Source organism: Pristis pectinata, chromosome 9 (assembly GCF_009764475.1).
Source record: "Pristis pectinata isolate sPriPec2 chromosome 9, sPriPec2.1.pri, whole genome shotgun sequence".
Lineage (NCBI taxonomy): Eukaryota > Metazoa > Chordata > Chondrichthyes > Rhinopristiformes > Pristidae > Pristis > Pristis pectinata.
The window spans coordinates 1,797,428-1,818,287 of NC_067413.1; the positions used below are offsets into that span (position 1 = coordinate 1,797,428).

Genomic DNA, 20,860 nt, shown 5'->3' on the forward strand with positions numbered 1-20,860 from the left:
CCTCTCCCTCCTCCCCTCTCCCTCTCCCTCCTCCTCCTCCTCCTCCTCCTCCCCTCCTCCCCTCCTCCCCTCCTCCCCTCTCCCCTCTCCCCCTCCCCTCTCCTCCCGCCCCGAGGTACCCGGCCCCTCCTCTCCTCCAGCTCGTTGGGCTTTCCCGCGCTTTCCCCGCCCTCCTCTCCGCACGCGCAGGCGCGACGGTTACCCTTCGTGCACGCGCCACACTCCCGCGCGCGTCCACCTGGGGAACGGACGCGCATGCGCGCAGCCGGGGTGAAGGGGGCCGGCTCTGCGTGGATCAACAGTTCCGGGCCCGCCGCCCCGCTCGGGCAATCCGCTCGGCAGCGAGGCATCGTTCGCTCAGCAAGGTCCCAGGGTCCGAAACGCAAGAGGACCAGGCTTAACTCCTGTCCACAGCCCAGGGGACCCGGTTACCGCCGCCCGACAGAGCGGAGGCCAAGCTCTCCTGCGGTTTGACAGCCCGGGCCTGCCCAGGACAGCACCGAAATCTCCCGGGGCTGGTCTGAGAGACCAACGAACAAGAAGAGGTCGCCTAACCTGCTGCAGCCCCCTTCCCTCTCAAACTGCTGTTACGTCTGAGGTGAATCAAACGTTCCAGCCTGATCTGCCGCTTTCATTAGAACCGTGACAACGAGATGGCAGCCACAGAATTTAGCTCGGGTCTTGTAAGCTGGGGACGAACCATGTGAAGTATGCGATCAAATCATGTCCCTCTGTTTGATAAAGTCTCCAAGTCTGGCAGATCTTTTGTCATAAGGTTCCAAATGATGCATCTTAAACTGTGATTCAGACTGTTAATCGGTTTGCGGCCTTGTTATCCTGAAGGTAGTTAGTGTAGACTACCGTACCTGAAAGCAAGAAATTTTTTTGCAACTATTTGACCTAAGAAGGATTTGCCAGCCTGTTTTTATTACATCAGTGAAGCACAAAGAAGGATTGAAAGTGAAAAGAATCCTGCCTGTCAGATTTGCCTGCAGTTTAACAGTTACCTACTGTTCGATATATCCATCGGAGTTGGCATTGGGAACAAGAACCTAAAACTAAAAAGGACTTCTTCAGAAACGTTTTCTCAACAATCCAGCTGCACTTTACTATGTGTTGAAAACACTGTTTAATTTCTGTAGAAATAGGTGCTATCCACACTGTGAATTCCAAGAGCAATGGGGAAGCTTGAAGGGGGCAAATGTTGGCTTCTCTGTGATATCAAAATATGTAGAGAACAAAACAGATAGGGGAAAGTGAGAACAAAATGACAGGTGTAGAATTTTAACTGGGTGCAGAATCATGTTGTTTTTGTTCTGCTGAATCTTATCTTTTGTAGTTATCAGTATTCAATGTTTAGATGGAATTTCCAAGGCTTCCCTTTAGCTGCCAGTAAATTACAAAGTTATTTATTTGATATGCCAGTGGTGTTGGGATCAGTATTAGTAAATATATTGATCTATATCAGATCATGTTTTAAATTTTGACCTGCTATTAATTGTGTTTTCCTTTTGAATTTGAATTTCCTTTTGAACCTGACTTTTCATGTCTGTTTGTTGTTATTTGTGAAGTTAGCTTTGAGCAGAAATTTAAAATTAATATTTAGTTTCTGTTTCTAGTGGGATGGAAATTGTTGAAAGTCAGACCCAGAGTGTTGTAATAGTAGTTTAGGCAAGTCACTGTATGCCAGTTGGTGCTTGTGTCGGTTTTATATGTCTTAGGTAAAACAAATAGATGTTTAATATATAAATAGTAAGGCTGTTGATATCAGATCCTTTCTTCCTGTGCTTCTCTCTCAGTCTGCTTCTGACATATTTCTTGCATTCTCTGTACAATGCGTTTGACATCACTGCTACCCCTCTTCCGGCCTGCTCTTCCACTGATCCTGGGGCTCTCCTTGGGCTGCAGCCTGAGTTTGCTGCGAGTCTCCTGGACGCAGGGAAATGGGGACGAATCATGCATGGATACAGGAGACAGTAGAGGGCTACCCCATAACAATGGACATCCAGGAGCCGGAGCTGAGACAGGGGAGTTTGGTGACAACAAGGAGTATGAGCCAAGGATTGTCCCTTATTACAAGGATCCCAACAAACCGCACAAGAAAGTCCTGAGGTAAGAATGTGATGTGAGGGAAAAAAATGCTTATTGATGTGTATGTTTTGGTGATTTTCCTTTCTCTGCAAAGAGAGAGGTTCCCTTATTTATTTTTCCTCTGACTCTTATTGAGAAATTAGCCCAGGAGTATTGGTTATCTTGTAGGCCCTGGCCCAAATACCCATTTTCCTTGTTCAATAGGGAAAACTATCGATAGTATCTAAGGTGAAACAAGTCAACGTTTTATATATTATCCAAAAATTGTAAAATCATTGGTATTTTATTCTTACTTTCTGTGTTTCTGATGAAGTCTGTTTCTGACATCTTAATGGGGGAGATATCAGAACACTAAACATGTAAATTTGCAACATGTTCATTTTAAGGATTTGGAGAGCTCTTGAAATTCCAGTGTGCCTTCACACTAGAATGATGTACTGGGCTCTTTTTGCGACTACTAAAGTTTAGCTTGGATATTGATATGGTATGATGCACCACTGTTTTAACTCAGTATGAATCTTTGCAACTGTGATAAAGTTGTAAATGTGCAAATAAGCCATGCCAAAAAGCTGATGCCATTGAGAATGCTTACCTTTCACTGCAAAGTAAGGCATAGTCAGCAGCGCAAGAGCCTTTCTGTCAGATAAGTAGGTTTAAGGTGAGGGGGAAAGATTTAATATGAACCCGGGAGATAACTTTTTCACCCAGAGGTTGTTCAGTATGAGCTGCCAGAGGAAGTGATTGAGGAAGGTACCTTAACAACATTTAAAAGGTAATTGGACAGTTGCATAGATAGGAAAGGTTTAAAGGGATATGGGCCAAACACAGGCAACTGGGACTAACTTGGATGGGAATCTTGGTTGGCATGGACCAGTTTGGCCGAAGGGTCTGTTTCTGTGCTGTATGACTCTGATTAGTCTTTCTCTTATTGGCTTGCCCTCTGCATCTCTGCAGGGAGTTCTTTAAAGAACCTTAAAAAGTTAAAAGTAGTGTAGTTGTTATGTTAGTAAACAAGTAATCCAGAGACCATCTGTTGAAATGAGATAAAATCCCACCAGGTTATCTGAGAAATAATTAATAAACCTGGAATAAAAGTCAGTATGCGTAACAGTAACCATGAATCCACTCAAATGTCATTAAAAACTCATCTGATTCACTGATATTCTAAGCTGTTTTGTCCATAAGTGACACCAGACCAATAGCAATATGGTTTATTCACAATTACCTTCTTAAATAGCTACTCTAACTATTCAATTGTACCAAGATTATGTAAGAAACAACAAAATTAAAAATAATTTTACTACATAGCATTGACCTCTGCACCAGATTCAGACAAGACATGTTCTTTCCCATGAGCAGAAGAGGCTACAGTGAACTAGGACTGACCCTGGTAGTCATTAACACTGACTCTGGACCTCATGAAGTCTCAGGGCTTCATGAATGGTTACAGGCTACTGGACTGATCAGATGTGTACCAGCTCTATGTAAGATCAATCCTCTGCTTATCCCACATCACCCTCCCCGAGCTAATGAACCAGTTGCTTCTCTATGTGGAATGCCACTTGGAACAAGCACTGTGACACAGAATGCACTTTGGGTGAGACTTCAACATCCATCACTAAGAGTTGCTCAGTAGAGTCACCATCGTTGGAGTTAGCTGGGTTCTAAAGAACATAACTGTCAGACCATGCTGAGGGAACTCACCCCTAGAGAAACTTTGCATTTTCACCAGTATACTACTGGATCTACCATCCATTAACTATTAGGAAGAATACCATCATGTACTGTAGTCATTGTGCAAATAATGTTCTTGTGAGAGGTTTTCTGTTGTGCTGTGTGGCACTGCAGTCATGCTAAATGGCGTAGATGCTGAAAAGATTTTAGCAGCTCAAAGCTAGGTATCCATCCATGTCCCTCTGTGAGCCATCAGTAGTAGTAGAATTGAATTCTAGCACAATCTGTGGTGCTGAGGCTCAGCAAATCCTTCAACTTTTCTATTACTATTAAGCCACATGGCTAGCCTGGTTCAGTGAGGTGCGCAGAAAAGCGTGCCAGGTGTAGCATCTGTCAGACCCAAAAATGCCAGCCTCCCTCAGAATCTTGTATAGAGTTAGAGTTGTACAGCACAGAAACAGGTCCTTCGGCCTATCAGGTCCTTGCCAACCTTTTTGTCCATCTACACTAATCCCATTTGCCCAATTAGCACCGTGTCCTTCTCTGCCTTGCCTAGTTAAATCTATGTCTAAATCCCTCTGAAATGTAGTGATAGTATCTGTGTCCTAACCAATGTTTTATAAAGTTGTATCTTAATCTCTGTTCTTATAGTCTAAGTCCTAGTTAAAGAAGGCAAGTATTCTGTATGTCTTCTTCACCACCTTAACATGCTGCCACCTTCAGGAATTCTTGGACTTTACATTAAGGTCTCCCTGTCCCTCAAAACTCTTTAGGGTCCTACCATTCATTGTGTATGTCCTACCTTCATTAGTCCTTTCAAAGTGTATTGCCTCATACTTGTGAACATTACATTCCATCTGCCATTGCTCTATCTCGCAAATACACTACATCTACAAGTTCTCTTCGATTTCCCCCGCTTATTACATCTTAATCCCCTGCTCTTTCTCCAGCAATCCATAGATTTTTTGTTACTTTGTTCTCATCCAATTCCATTTTGAAAATTCCTATCGGATCTGCTTCCATTGATTTTTTTTTTGACCATTGTCTCACAAATCACAACCACTCGCTGTAAAAATAAAATTTTCCTCATTACTATCTCTGGTACCTTTCCTCATTACCATAAGTCAGTTTGTAGTTGTTCTTGCTGCTGGAAACAGATTCTTTTTGCACTGTCCACCCCCTTCGTGATTTCTATCAGATTTCTCCTAAGCCTCCTCTGCTCTGTGGAGAACAGTTTCCACTTCTCCAATCTCTCCAAATAACTGAAATCTCACATCCCTGGGATGACTTTTGTGTAAATCTCTGCTGCACCCGCTTACCGTTTTTCCCAAACTTCAGAGCCCAGAACTGAACGTAATATTACAACTGAAGCTTACCCGGTGTTTTATAAAGATACTGAATTTTCACTCTTGTGCTTTTGTTAGTAAAGCCAGGGAAATGCTTTTCTTTTAAACACAACCAAAGTGTTATTAGATTCTTTTTGTATCCATTAAGATACTTCTGAAATGTTGTAATGCAGCCAGTTTGCACAAAGTAAACTCCCACAGATAGCAAATAAATGACCAGATAATCTGTTTACATTGAGGTGTAAATATTGACAAGACCAGCCCACCCTTTAATAATACTCTGGGATCTTTTCCATTCACTTGAGAAAACAAATAAATGTAAGCACCGAGGAGTGTTGTTACTTTCAGAAGAGGAGGAGCAATGTAATTGAGGGGAGGGAAAGCTGGTAGAAACACAACCATTGTGGCCTGAAGTTAACCATATGTTTCTTTTCCTAGAACACGTTACATCCATACAGAGTTGGGAATCCGTGATCGACTGTTTGTTGGTGTACTGACATCCAAAGGTACTCTGAACACATTGGCTGTGTCTGTTAATCGGACGGTAGCCCACCACTTCAACAGGCTGGTTTACTTCACTGGGTTTCGCAATACCAAGGTTCCACACGGAATGCAGATAGTGTCCCACGGAGATGACCGACCTGTATGGCTGATGTACCGGACCATCCAGTACATCTACGAACATTATGGCAACGAGTATGACTGGTTCTACTTGACTCAGGATAACACATACACTGAGGCGGAACGCATCAAGTCTCTCGTTTCTCACCTGAGCATCAACAATGACCTGTATTTGGGACGGACAGAAGAGTTCATTGGTGGCGACCCTGACTCCCGCTACTGCCATGGTGGCTATGGTTACGTGTTGTCACGGAGCGTCCTCATCAAGCTTCAGCAGTACCTGGACAGCTGTCGCAATGATATCCTGAGTGCTCGACCAGATGAGTGGCTTGGTCGCTGCATCATAGACTTCATTGGTATCAGCTGCATTGATAAACATAAGGTCAGTTAAATTGGTTTATTGCTATAACATGTACGGAGGTACAGTGAAAAACTCACATACCGTTCATACAAATCATTTCATTACATCAGTGCATTGAGGTAGTACAAGGGAAAACAATAACAGAATGCAGAATAAAGTGTTACAGTTACAGAGGAAGTGCAGTGCAGGTAGAGAATAAGGTGCAAGGTAGATTGTGAGGTCAAGAGTTCATCTTATCATATTAGGTGACTGTTCAAGAGTCTTATAACAGCAGGATAGAAGCTGTCCTTGAGCCTGGTGATACACACTTTCAGGCTTTTGTATCTTCTGCCCGATGGGAGGGGGGAGAAGAGAGAATGTCCGGGGTGGGTGGGGTCTTTGATTATGTCAGCTGCTTTCCCGAGGCAGCGAGGAGTGTAGTGGGGAGGTTGGTTTCTGTGATGTGCTGAGCTGTGTGGTTCCTCAGTACCATTCATTCCTAAGGTACTGACATGTGGAGAGAAGTGTAGAGAATGTACAGTTTACTATGTTTGATGTGATGTGACAATATGAGCTAAAGAGGAAGAGGTAGCTGGGAAACGCTTCCCATAAAGAGTGATAGAAACCGAGAACTACTAGGTGCTGGGGCTGAGTTAATAATTTTAAATCCTAGATCAAACTATTTTTGTATGTCAACAGTATAAAAGATGTGGAGCCAAGGTGGGTGAGTGGAGTTCTTTTCACTGTCCAAACCCTTCATGATTTCTTTCAAATTTCTCCTAAGCCTTCTCTGCTCTATGTAGAACAGCCCCAGCTTCTTCAGACTCTGCAAGTCTCACATCCCTGGTGCCACTTTTGTGTAAGTCTCCACTGCATCCACTTGCCGTTTTTATCCCCAAAGTTCAGAGGTAAAAACTGAATTAATATTACAACTGAGGCTTAACCAGAGTTTTGTAAAGATTCAGAATTTGTATAACGCATTCAGAATTTGCACAATGGTGGAAAAAGCATGAGAGACCGAAGGATCACTTGTTCTGCTTCTATGGGAATACAATGATGTTGTGATAGAGTGAGATGAAGAAGGTGGATGGAAGCTCACGTGGTTTAGATTGCAGGCCATGTGGCCTGTTTCTATTGCCATAAAATCCAGTAGTTCTGTAACTGGCAATTTTTGGTTCAGTTGGCCATACTGTGTGCACAAACCCACATGTGTGGGTGAACTTTTCAACTGGAGAATAACACAGGCCATCCCAGTGTCTTCCTTGTCCACTATCCACATACTGCATCATAAGTTCAGGAACCATTAGTGATGCTGTCCACTGTCTAGAATCTAGGGAGTTGAGCCAGCTATAAGGAAACACTCACATTCATATAGAGACCTTGGCGATTCTTCCAAGCACTTCACAGCCAATGGAATAATTTTTGAAATGTAGTTAAGGGCAGAATGTAGGAGGCCAGGTTGTGCACAAGAAGACCCCACAGCTATGTGATAGTGACCTAGTAATCTGTTAGTGATGACATCTGAAGGATAAAGACATGAGACACAAGAGATCCTGCAGACGCTGGAATCTGGAGCAACACGTACACAATGCTGGAGGAACTCAGCGGGTCAGGCAGCATCTGTGGAAGGAAATAAACCGTCGACGTTTCAGGTCAAGACCCTTCATCAGGCTGGAAAGGAAGAGGGCAGAAGCCAGAATAAGAAGGTCGGGGGAGGGGGAGGAGGAGGAGCACAGGGTGGGAGATGATGGTTGAGTTCAGGTGGGGGGGGAGTGGGGATGATAGGGAGTGATGTAAGAAGCTGAGGTGATAGGTAGAAGAGGCAAAGGGCTGAAGAAGAAGGAATCTAGTAGGAGAGGACAGTGGACCATGGAAAAAAGGGAAGGAGGTGGGGAATGGATGGGTAGGTCATGAGGGTGGGGGAGGGGAAAGAGAAGGGGTGAGGGGGCTACAGGAATAAGGGAAAACAAAGGGGGGGGGGAGGGGTATCCGGAAGTTAGAGAAATCAATGTTCAGGCTACCAAGGAGGAATATGAGGTGGTGTTCCTCCAACCTGCATTTGCAAGGATCTCCTGGTGGCCACCCACTTCAATTCCACATCCCATTCTCATACTGACATGTCTATCCACAGCCTCCTCTACTGTCACATTGAGGCCAGCCGCAGGTTTTGTCAGAGCCCCGTTGTCAACCAGCCTGCTTCTATGCATTCCAGGCTGCCACTGCTTGCCCAAGGAGAGCCTGGCACAAGAGAGTCACTGTGTCTCTGAAGTCGTAATTCCATTGAGTGCCAGTCCCTCCAGGAAACAGAAACTTGAAAGGAGTAATAAATCTGGGTAAGGAAAAATGTAACCACTGAATGTTGTTTAAGTGGTTTTAGTAGAAGGCACTAATCTGAATATTTCCGTAGTTCCTGTGCTGTGAAGCTAAGTAGTAGCAGATGGTAATTTAAGCACATAAGCAATAGGAGCAGGAGTCGACCATCTGGTCCGTCGAGCCTGCTCCACCATTCAATAAGATCATGGCTGATCTGGCCGTGGACTCACATCCACCTACCTGCCTTTTCCCCATAACTCTTAATTTCCCTACTATTCAAAAATCTATCTAACTGTGTCTTAAATGTATTTAATGAGGTAGCCTCTATTGCTTCCCTGGCAGAAAATTCCACAGATTCACTACTCTCTGGGAGGAGCAGTTTCTCCTCATCTCTGTCCTAAATTTATTTTTAGCAGGGCAGAGCTGAGAATCTTCTATGATTATTTAACATTTATTTATAAAACATGTCAACATGTGTTAGAAATATGAAATTAATTCCAGAAAACTATGAAGCCTCACTAGAAATCCATTATCTGTCTTTTCTCTTTCAAAGTCTGATGGAGCTTCACTTTTTCAGCATGGAACATAAAACAGAACAGCACAGGAACAGACCCTTTGCCCCATGATATCTGTGCTGACCACGGTGACATATCTGTGCTGACCACGGTGACAATTTAAACTGCGCATCTGCCTGCATGTGGTCCATATCCCTCCATTCCCTGCCTGTTCATGTGTCTGTCTAAATGCCTGTTAAACATTGCTATCGTATGTGCTCCCACCACTCCCCCTGGTGGCACGTTCCAGCCTGGGCAAAAGACTGATTATCTACCCTATATATGACTCACAATTTTATAAACTTCTGTTGGGTCACCGCTCAGCCTCCGACGCTCCAGAGAAAACAATCCAAGTTTGTCCAACCTTTCCTTATTGCTAATCCTCTCTAATCCAGGCAATATCTGTGTGAACCTCTTCGGCACCATTTCCAAAGCCTCCACACCCTTTCTGTAATGCAGCAACCAGAACTGTGCACAGTACTCCAAATGGGGCCTAACCAATGATTTGTAAAGCTACCATGTGACTTCCCAACTTTTATACTCAACGCCCCGACTGATGAAGGCAAACCTGCCGTACACCTTTACAATCTTGTCTACTTGTGTTGCCACTTTCAAGGAGCTATGGACTTGGACCCCAAGGTCCCTCTGTATGTTAATAATCGTAAGAGTTCTGCCATTTACTGTATTCTTTCCTCTTATGTTTGACCTCCAAAAGTGCAACACCTCACACTTAGCCAGATTAAATTCCATCTGCCATTTCTCTGCCCACATTTCCAACTGGACTATATTCTGCTGAATCCTTTAACAACCTTCCTCACTGCCCACAACTCCATCAACTTTGTGTCATCTGCAAACTTGCTAATCAGTCCACCTACATTTTTGTCCAAATCATATATAGATATATATCACAAACAACAGAGGTCCCAGCAATGATCCTTGCAAAACAGCACTGGTCACGGACCTCCAGTCAGAATTACACCCCTCCACCACTACCCTCTGTTTTGTATGGTAAAGCCAATTTTGAATCCAATTTACCAAGTATCCATGGATCCCATTTGCCTTGGTCTTCTGGATCAGCCTACCATGAAGGACCTTGTTGAAAGCTTTACTAAAGTCCATGTATACAACATTCACTGCCTTACCCTCATCAACTATCTTTGTCACCTCCTCAAAATAAAAACTCAATCGAGCTTTTCAGACAATTCTCCCCTGCTTCCTTTATATTCCTCAAAGGCCCTGTCTGATTTCAGCTTCCTAAAGCTTACATAATCTTCCAGCACTTTTATGTTTTATCTTGGCCTCTATAAACTCCATGAAGTTGGAACGAAATGACCACATTACTTTCTTTCAGCTCAGCCAGTAAGCAATGTTCCTCACGTGACCAGAATACTAATCCAATGTTCATCTGTGCCCCCTATTGTGTCCTCTATTTTTTGGTTGGCGACTCTTGAATCATGGCTTGGTCCCTCTTTCCTTTCTTAGATGTGGCAATGCATTTCCCAGCTTTGCCATATTACTGTACAGGGAATATCAGAATTTTGACTCGGCAGCCATGAAGAGAGAGGGATGTATTATAAATAAAGTTGGGGGTGATTTGCAAGTGGTGGTGTTCCCTGCTGCCCTTGTCCTTCTTTGCAAAAGAGCGAGTTGAGAATTCAAAACGCTTCTGAGCAGTAGTCACATGAAATAACTTATTTTAACCATGCCCAACTGGGGCTGATATTTTTAGTTACATGTGTACAGACACAAATGACAGGGTTTGTTAATAGCATAGTTTCTTTTCAGCCTTTTCAAATTGAGCAACCCCACCGATGAAACATCATTGCACGACACAGTCTTGGAGAAGGCACAATCGCCTTTGGTTCCTGGCACAAGCTTCATAACCTTGTCATGAATTTCACAGCCTTCTGTGACTGGCATTGTATTCCACTCTAATAGAGCTTCCAGATACTTCCAAACAAAAATTGGGTAACATTTATAAAATAGGAACAGGAATAGGTCTTCAATCCCTTAGGCATATTGTATGCTTAAATAAAACCAATTCATTTGTATCTCAATGCTTTTATTTGTTCATGGGATATGAACTTCACTGGCAATACAATGTTCATGGTCCATCCCTAATTGTCCATGAACTGAGGAAACGTTTGCAACTCAACCACAGTCAGGACAGACTGGGTATGTACAGCAGATTTCCTTCCCTGAAGGACATTATTGAACTAATTGGGTCTTTATGACATTCCAATAACTTCATGATTACTGCTCCTGAGAGAAGCTATTATAACAGAGAGTGAGAAAGATTCAGGGAAGGAATTCCCCAAAACTGGCATTTTGTGTCACCTGCCTGATCTCCCGTATGTATGGAAATTGCCCCTGCCTCCTGCGAACATTTCCAATCCCACTGGATCCTGCTTGTGACAAAATAAATTGTTAACAAAATAGGAGTGATTGCAAGTGGAAGAATAAATTCCATAAAGACTTAAAAAAGTGCTTTATTAAATTCCAATCTAAAAATCTCTTCTGTCAGCACCTTTGTGTGAAGTTCCTGGCTCTGATTATTGATCGGGAATGAGCACGAACTGTAATTTTTACCAAGCTTCCCTTTATACTTAACTACAAAAGAAATGAACATAGGTTTGACCAGAAAACTGAACGAAATGTTGGTCTGGCCTTGTTCACTAACAGTTTCCTTACTCCAGTGGGTAATTCCCCCTCATCTCCTGGCTCTGAGACACACACTCAAACGCTTTGCCTAAGCTCTGAGTAGACTTTGACCTTGGGTCACCCATGTGTTTATCAGCAGCCCCATTCAGAGTATGATTGCAGTGAGTAACTCTCAAGGTCAGCTACTGCTGAAGCAATGTTTTGAATAAAGTCAGCAAGCCAAACAGCAAAATCTTATTGTGCAATGTTTAATTTGGACTGAAGTACAAATTTAATATTTCTGCAGCACCTCAACAACTCTGGAGTATAAATATTAAAATGTGGCCTCCTCTACATTGGTGAGACCAAACACAGACTAGGTGACCGTTTCGCAGAACACCTGTGCTCTGTCGGTAACCGCGATCTGCATCTCCCCGTTGCTGGTCACTTCAACTCCCCCTCCCACACTATCACTGATACGTCAGTCCTCGGCCTCCTCCACTGCCAGGAGAATTCCAAGCACAAACTGGAGGAACAGTGCCTCATTTTCTGTCTTGGAACCTTGCAGCCTGACGGCATGAATATTGAATTCTCCCACTTTAAGTAATCCTCACACCCCTTTTTCCCCGTCCCCAACCATGCCTCTTCTTTCCTTTCCTAGCCTCTCTTTCCACCCCCTTTTTTTTCTTTCTTTACCTTTGACCCATCCCCTGGTAGATCTGCTCTCCCCTCCTCCCCCACACCTGCCCATCACTATCTCTTACCTGCATCTACCTATCACCACCCTGTGCCCACCCCGCCTCCTCTCTTTTGTCCACCTATCACTGCTCTGCTTTTCCCTCCTATATATTGGGCTTCCCCTTTTCCTATCTTCAGTCCTGAAGAAGGGTCCTGACCGGAAACATTGACCACCTGCTTTTCTTCACGGATGCTGCCTGGCCTGCTGATTTCTTCCAGCATCATCATGTTTTTCAACCCTGGAGTATCCCAAGGCCCATCATCTCAGCAGGACACTTTTGAAGTATAGTTAGAGTCATAGAGAGGTACAGCACAGCCCTTCAGCCCACCGAGTCTATACCAAACATCAACCATCCATTTTTAATGGCATTCTCTTATTCTACCATTCACTTACACACCAGGGACAATTTACAACAGCCAATTAACCTACTAACCCACACATCCTTGGGATGTGGGAGGAAACCCGAGCACCTAGAGGAAACCCATGCAGTCATAGAGAACGTGCAAACTTCAGACAGCAGCCGAGGTTAGGGTTGAATCCAGGTCTCTGGCTCTATGAGGCAGCATCTCTACCAGCTGTGCCACTCTGCTACTCCTGTGTTATTTTGTAACATAGAAAAAAAAGCACATAATTGTGCACAGTAAGCTCCCATAACCTTTGACTTTGCATGAATGCCTCGTTCCTCGTTCATGAATCACTGAAAACTTAAAATACAGGTATAGCAAGCATTTAGGAAGGCAAACAGTATTATATCTTTATTGCAAGGAGATTTGAGTATAAAAGTAGCAATGTCTTGCTGTAATTATATAAGGTCCCCATGAGAGATCTGGAATATTGTGTGCAGATCTATTCTGATTAGATAGAAAGTTATGTTGTGATAGAGGGAATACGGGGAGGGTTTAGCAGATTGATTAATTGATTGCCTATTCATGTTACGAAGACAGATTTAAGCAGACTGGGCCTGCATTGACTTAGATTTTGAATAATGAAAGGTTATTTCATTGAAACCTACTAAATTCTAGCAGGGTTTAAGAGAAGATGCAGAGTTGATGTTTCCTTGGCTGGGCTCAAAGTAAATGCAGGGATGAAAGAAAACTTCTTCACCTAAAGAGTACCAAATCTTTGGAATTCTCTCCAAGAGGGCAGTGGTACTCAGTCACTGAGTACACTTAACACTTTTGAGTAAAGATTTAACAAGTTAGGATGGAATATAGAAGAGAGAGGGGGAACTTAATTGAAACTTTAAAAATTCCTAAATGGTCTTGAGAGGATGTTTCCTCTTGTGGAAAAATCTAGAATTGTGGAGGCTGCTTAAAAATAAGGGGTCATCTATTTACGAAGGATGAGGTGCATCTTTTCCCTCCTAGAGCGTTGTGAATCTTTGGAAATCTCTTCCTGAATGGAGATTTTGAATGAATGGAGGCAGATTCTTTGAATCTTTTTAAGGCAGAGATAGATTGATGCTGATAAGCAAGGAGCTAAAAGGTGAAAATACTGGGGCCTGGTGGAGATTTTTGCATCCACACTAGCCACAGATGAGGTACCAGAAGACTGGAAGATAGCTAAGATTGTTTCTTTATATAAGAAGGGCAACAAAAAAAGCCAGGTAACTACAAGCCAGTGAGCCTTACGTCAGTGGTAGGGAAGTTATTGGAGAAATCCTAAGAGAGAGAATTTATGTGCATTTGGAAAGGCAAGGGCTGATTATGGATAGTCAGCATGGCTTTGTGTGAGGGATATCCTATCTCACTTACTTGATTTAGTTTTTTGAGGAGGTAACGAAGGAGGCTGATGAAGGCGGGGTGGTGGATGTTGTTTATGTGGAATTTAATAAGGCCGACAAGGTTCCAGATGGTAGGCTGGTCCAGAATGTTAAGGCAAATGGGATCCAAGGCGAGCTGGCTAATTCATAGGAGGCGATAATTGACTTGGTGATAGGAGGCAGAGGGTAGTGGTGGAAGGATGTTTTCTAATTGGAAGTCTGTGACTAGTGGTGTACCGCAGAGATCAGTGCTGGGACCTTTGCTGTTTGTGATATATATTAATGACTTAGATGTAAATGTAGGAGGTAGGTTTGCAGATGACATGAAAATTGGTGCTGTTGTAGATAACGAGGAAGGTTGTCAAGACAAGTTTTAGTGGAGGAATGACAGATGGAATTTAATCCCAAGAAGTGCAAGGCGATGCATTTTGGGAAGTCAGATAAGGATAGGACATGTGTAGTAAATGGTAGGGCACTAAGGGACGTTGATGAAAGGAGAGACCTGGGATTATGTCCATAGTTTGCCGAAAATGAACACAGATAGATAGGGTGGTGAAGAAGGCATATGGCATGTTTGCCTTCATAGGTTGGAGCACAGTATATAAGAGCTGGGACATTATGTTGCAATTTTAGAAAACGCTGGTTATATCACACATGGAGTATTGTATGCAGTTCTGGTCACCACACTGTAGGAAGGATGTGATTGTGCTGGAGAGAGTACAGAGGAGATTCACCAGGATGTTGCCTGGATTGGAGAACTTCCATTATGGGGAGAGATTGGATAGGCTGGGTTTGTTCACCTGGAGTGAAGGAGGCTGAAGGGTAACCTGATAGAAGTGTATTTTAAGTTAGAAGAGGCCTAGATAGGGGAGATGGTCAGAATGTTTTTCCCATTGTGAGGGTATCAAACATGAGGGCATAGGTTTAAGGTGAGAGGAAGGAGTTTTAAAGGGGAATCTGAGGGCTATGTTTTTCGTACAGGTGGTGGTTGATATCTGTAATGTGCGGCCAGAGGAGGTGGTGGAGACATACACAATTACTTTGTTCAAGAGGCATTAGACAGACATTTAAATTGCAGGTAATGGGATTAGTGAAGATGGCAAAAAGGATGGCAGGGACATGATGGACCAAATGGCCCAGTTCTGTGCTGTACTATTCAGTGACTCTATGACAGTTGTGACTCATTGCTAAAACTGATAATTCACCCCAAAAAAATCAGTCACCTTGGAAATTCAAATCAGAGCTTACCACTGATCCACAAAGCACTCACCTTAGATGTAAGGTGATTACGTAGAGCATTTAACATCTCATGACACTTCACATGAGTGTACCAAGTTGTTGCCTAGCCACCTAAGGAGAAATCCTTTGTCCCTGGTAACCTTCTGTGTCACCTGTGGGGGTTTGATATCCTACTTAAATTGTGGTGCCCGGAACTGAATACCTACTCCATCTTAACTAGTGGTTTGCAAAGATTTAGCATAACTTTTGTTTTTTGTAACCTTTGCTTCCATTAATAAAGCCAAGATACTGGTATGCTTTTTTACAAGCCGCCTTAACTTGTCTGACCTCCTTCAAAGACTATGTTTTGTTCCAGCCCACACCACCATCTCCCATCTCCTCCGTCCTGTAGCCCTCTTTAAAACTTTGTTATTTAGGTTGTATTTGGATTTTATGGTAAAATGTATGTCCCCATGTGTCCAAGTGTTCTAACCATTACCAGATTGGTGTTGCCATCTGAATTGGGATTGGGTCAGACACTGGGCTTGCAAACTGGGCCCAGTGTTTGGTCTCAATCCAGTGCCATGTGTTTCTAAGCCTGCATCAGCAGGCACTGCTTGATTTTTATTGGGAGAGGCTACAAAAGTGCTGATGTGGGAGTGGAGATTGGCCACACTAGTGCAAGAGATCATAGTACTGCTGCTGCAGAGTAGAGCAGTGATCTTCACTACTTTTCAAGTTGGGCCACTTTGGAAGAAAGACTTTCAATGTGAGAACCACATTAGCTGCTAAATTAACACATTGCTGTCTACTGCTTAACATCCCTCCCTCACTTTCTCCACCTCTTTCCCCCCCCCCCCCCCTCCGCCCCCCACTTCCTTTTGTTTTACCTGGTTCAGTGTTGGCTGCCATGGCTAACAAAAGTAAAAGGTAGACTGAAGGGAAACATTGATAACATTGGCAAAAAGTAGCTTACACATTAGGAGGATTTTGGAAATATGCATAAAATGGTCAAGGAATCAATAGATAGAACATAGAGCAGCACAGCACAAGAACAGGCCCTTCAGCCCATAATGTTATGCCAAACTAATTAAGCTAATGATGCCTAATTAAACTAATCCTTTCTGCCTGCATATGATCTATATCTCTATACATGCATGTGCCTATTCTAAGGGCCTCTTAAACACTTCTGTTGTATCTGCTTCCATCACCACCCTGGCAGTGCATTCCAGGCACCTACAACTCTCTGTGTAAAAAAAAATTAATTAAATGAAAAAAAATAAATAGATAAATGGATAAGGATCAAAGCTTGCCCCACATGTCTCCATTAAACTTCCCTCCCCCTCTCACCTTAACGCATGCCTTCTAGTATTAGACATTTCGACCCTGGGAAAAAGTTACTGGCTGTCGATCTATGCCTCTTATAATTTCATAAACTTCTATCAGGTCTCCCCTCAGCCTCTGCCTCTCCAGAGAAAACAACCCTATCTTGTCCAACTTCCCCTTATGGCACAAACCCTCTAATCCGGACTTCTCTGCATCCTCTCTAAAGCCGCCACATCGTTCCTATAATGGGTTGACCAGAATTAAATGCAATACTCCAGGTGTGGCTTAATCACAGTTTTATAAAGCTGCAATATAACTTCCTGACTCTTGAACTCAATGCTTCGATTTAATAAAGGTGAGCATGCCATACGCCTTCTTTGGCACCCTATCAACTTGTGCGCCACTTTCAGGGAACTATGGACTTAGACCCCAAGATCCCTCTATACGACAACACTGTTAAAGGTCCTGCCATTAACTGTGTACTGTCCCTTCACATTTGATCTCCCAAATTACAACACCTCACTCGCCCGGATTAAACTCCATCTGCCATTTCTCCACCTGTATCTGCAACTGATCTATATCTCGCTGTATCCTTTGGCAGTCTTCTACACTATCCACAACGCCACCGATCTTTTTGCCATCTGCAAACTTACTAACCCACCATCCGTGTTTTCATCCAAGTCACTTATATTTATATATCACAAGCAGCAGAGGTCCCAGTATAGATCCCTGCAGAACACCACCAGTCACAGACCTCTGCCAGAATAAGACCCATCAACCACTGGAATCCAAACAGCCAAGTCACCATGGATTCCATGCATCTTGATCTTCTGGATGAGTCTACCGTGAAGGACCTTGTCGAATGCATTACTAAAATCCATATAGACAACGTCCATCACTCTACTTCTATCAGTCACCTTCGTCACCTCCTCAAAAAAAACTCAATCAAGTTAGTAATACATGATGTGCCCCGCACAAAGCCCTGCTGACTGTCCCTAATTAGGTCATGCTTTTCCAAATGCTCATAAATCCTACCCCTAAGAATCACCTCCAATAGCTTCCCTACCACTGATGTGAGACTCACCGATCTTAAATTCCAGGATTATCCACATTTCCCTTCTTGAACAAGGGAACAACATTAGCTACCCGCCAGTCCTCCAGGACCTCGCCTGTGGCTAGAGAGGCACAAAGATCTTGGTCAAGGCCCCACCAATCTCATCACTTGCCTCTCTCAATAACCTGGGGTATATCCCATCAGGCCCTGGGGATGTCCACCTTGACCCAACACCACCTTTTTCTTTATCTCAATATGCCCCAGCATATTAGGATGCTCCACACTGATCTCACTATCCTCCACGTCCTTCCCCTTGGTGAACACCAATGCAAAGTACTCATTTAGGGCCTAGCCCACATCCTCCGCCTCAAAGCATATGTTCCCTCCTACATCCTTGAATAGTCCTACCCTCTCGCTAGTTACCCTTTTGCTCTACTTTCCAAGGACTTTTCCTGGCGCTTCCTGATTCTCCTAATTCCTTTCTTAAATTCTTTTCTGGTTTCTTTATATTCCTCAAAGGCCTTGTTCGAATTTTAGCTTCCTAAGTCAGAAAATATAACATGAGAATAAACCAATAAGAAATGAAAACAGATTTAAAAGCTGCTAGAAGTGTGTATATCTCCTCCTCACTTACAGTCAACACAGGCACACCTCAAGGATGCGTGCTTAGCCCACTGCTCTACTCACTCTGCACTCATGACTGTGTGGCTAGGCACAGCTCAAACACCATCTATAAATTCGCCGATGACACCACTGTTGTTGGCAGAGTCTCAAATAGCGATGAGGAGGCGTACAGGAATGAGATAGATCGGTTAGTTGAGTGGTGTTGCAGCAACGACCTCGCACTCAATGTCAGCAAGACCAAGGAATTGATTGTGGACTTCAGGAAGGCGAAGTCGGGAGAACACACACCAGTCCTCATCGAGGGGTCAGCAGTGGAAAGGGTGAGCAGCTTCAAGTTCCTGGGTGTCAACATCTCAGAGGATCTATCCTGGGCCCAACACATTGATGCAATCACGAAGAAGGCATGCCTGCATCTCTACTTCATTTGGAGTTTGAGGAGGTTTCATATGTCACCAAAGACTCTTGTAAATTTTTATAGATGTGTGATGGAGAGCATTTTGACGGGTTGCATCACCGCCTGGTACGGAGGCTCCAATGTGCAGGATCGAAAGAGGCTGCAGAGGGTTGTAGACTCAGCCAGCTCCATCACCGGCACAACCCTCCCCACCATCGAGGACCTCTTCAAGAGGCAGTGCCTCAAGAAGGTGGCATCCATCATTAAGGACCCTAACCACCAGGACATGCCCTTGTAATGTTACTAGGAGGTACAGGAGCCTGAAGACCCACACTCAACGTTTTAGGAACAGCTTCTTCCCCTCCGCCATCAGATTTCTGAACGATTCATGAACCCATGAGCACTACCTCGTTATTCCTCGCTTGCACTATTTATTTATTTTTGTAACTTATAATAATTTTTATGTCTTGCACTGTACTGCTGCCGCAAAACAACAAATTTCACGACATGTGTAAGTGATAATAAACCTGATTCTGAAATGTGGACATTAGCAACAGTTTGTAGATGACATGGAAATTGATGGTGTTGTTGATAGTGAAGAGAATGGTCTCAGACTGCAGAATGATGTTGATCAGCTGGTAAATTGGGCAGGGCAGTGGTAGTTGGAATATAATCTTGATACATATGAAGTGAAGCATGTTGTGGGGTGGGGGGGGGGGAGGGAAGCTCTAATAATGGTATGACATATGCCATGAATGGTAGGGAACAGAGAGACCTTGGTGTACGTGTCCAAAGATCCCTGAAGGTGACAGCATAGGTAGTTTGGGTGGTAAAGAATCTATACAGGATGCTTGCTTTCATTAGCCAGGTTATAGAGTTTAAGAGCAAGGAGGTCCTGGTAGAACGGTAGCGTAGCGGTTAGCGTAATGCTTTACAGAACCAGCGACCTGGGTTCAATTCTGGCCACTGTCTGTAAGGAGTTTGTACCTTGTCCCCACGTCTGCGTGGGTTTTCAGCGGGTGCTCCGGTTTCCTCCCACATTCCAAAGACGTATGGGTTAGGAAGTTTTGGGCATGCTATGTTGGCGCCGGAAGCATGGCACCACTTGCGGGCTGCCCCCAGAACACTCTACGCAAAGGATGCATTTCACTGTGTGTTTCGATGTACATGTGACTAATAAAGATATCTTAAATATTGGTTAGGCCACAGCTGGAATATTGTGTGCATCTCTGGTCACCACACTATTAGGAAGAAAGCGATTGCACTGGAGAGGGGGTTCACCACGATGTTGCTTGAGATGAAATGTTTAAGTTATGAGGAGAGACTAGATGGGCTGGGTTTGTTTTCCTTAGAGCAGAGGAATCTGAGGATGGGATCTGATAGAAGTATACATAATTATGAGAAGCAGAGATAAATAGTTGATAAGAAAGAGAGAAGGGAATAATAAGAAACTCTTCCCGACGGCAGGGGTGTTTAAGGTGAAGAGTAAGAGGTTTAGAGGGCCTCGAGCAGTAGCAATCTGGAATGGACCTGCCTAAGGAGGGGGTGGTAGAAGCAGATACCCTCACAACATTTAAGTAGCATCTGGACTAGTACTTGAATCACCAAGGCATAGTCGACTGGGGACCAAGTGCTTGTAAATGGGATTAGCATAGATGGTTACTTGAGGTCAGCATAGTCCTGATGGGCCGAAAGGCCTCTTTCTGAGCTGAATGACTCTGACTAAATATGGGATTCTTACTGGCAAAGGCAGGAAAATTATGAGGAAGACCAAAATTAAAGGAAAATATGTGCTTTGTGTCTGTTGTCACAATAGGAGACACAGAAATATTTTGGAAAGACTGATGACCAAGTACGTTCTTGGATTGAGAATCTTTAAGAACTAAGGGTTCATAAAGTAAGACAATAACAAATGGGATTAAAACTTTGTCTACTGGACTTGGCAGCCTATATGCTAAGAATTCAAAGAGCTCTTAAAACAGACAGTGGTTTCATTTTTTAAATAATCTCTTTGGATGGAAGCGTGGTAAATTCATCGCTGTTATTTATGGAGAGAGGAATAGAAAATTGTGCAGTTACCTGGCATCATTGTGAGGGAAAAATGCTGGAAGCTGTTATTATGAATGTGGTACCAGGACACTCGGAAATCAAAATGTGGTTGGGA

General features: G+C 43.6%; 1 protein-coding gene across 1 annotated transcript in view; it reads left to right on the forward strand.

The window, feature by feature from the left end:
* The first annotated feature begins 256 nt into the window (after positions 1–256).
* Positions 257–20,860, forward strand: part of chpf2 (chondroitin polymerizing factor 2) — a 28,717-nt gene continuing 8,113 nt past the window's right edge. The window contains exons 1-2 of the mRNA XM_052023121.1: positions 257–2,112; positions 5,550–6,114. Of these exons, the coding sequence (XP_051879081.1) occupies positions 1,835–2,112; positions 5,550–6,114 (843 nt within the window). The 5' untranslated portion in view covers positions 257–1,834. The remainder of the gene's footprint in view (positions 2,113–5,549; positions 6,115–20,860) is intronic.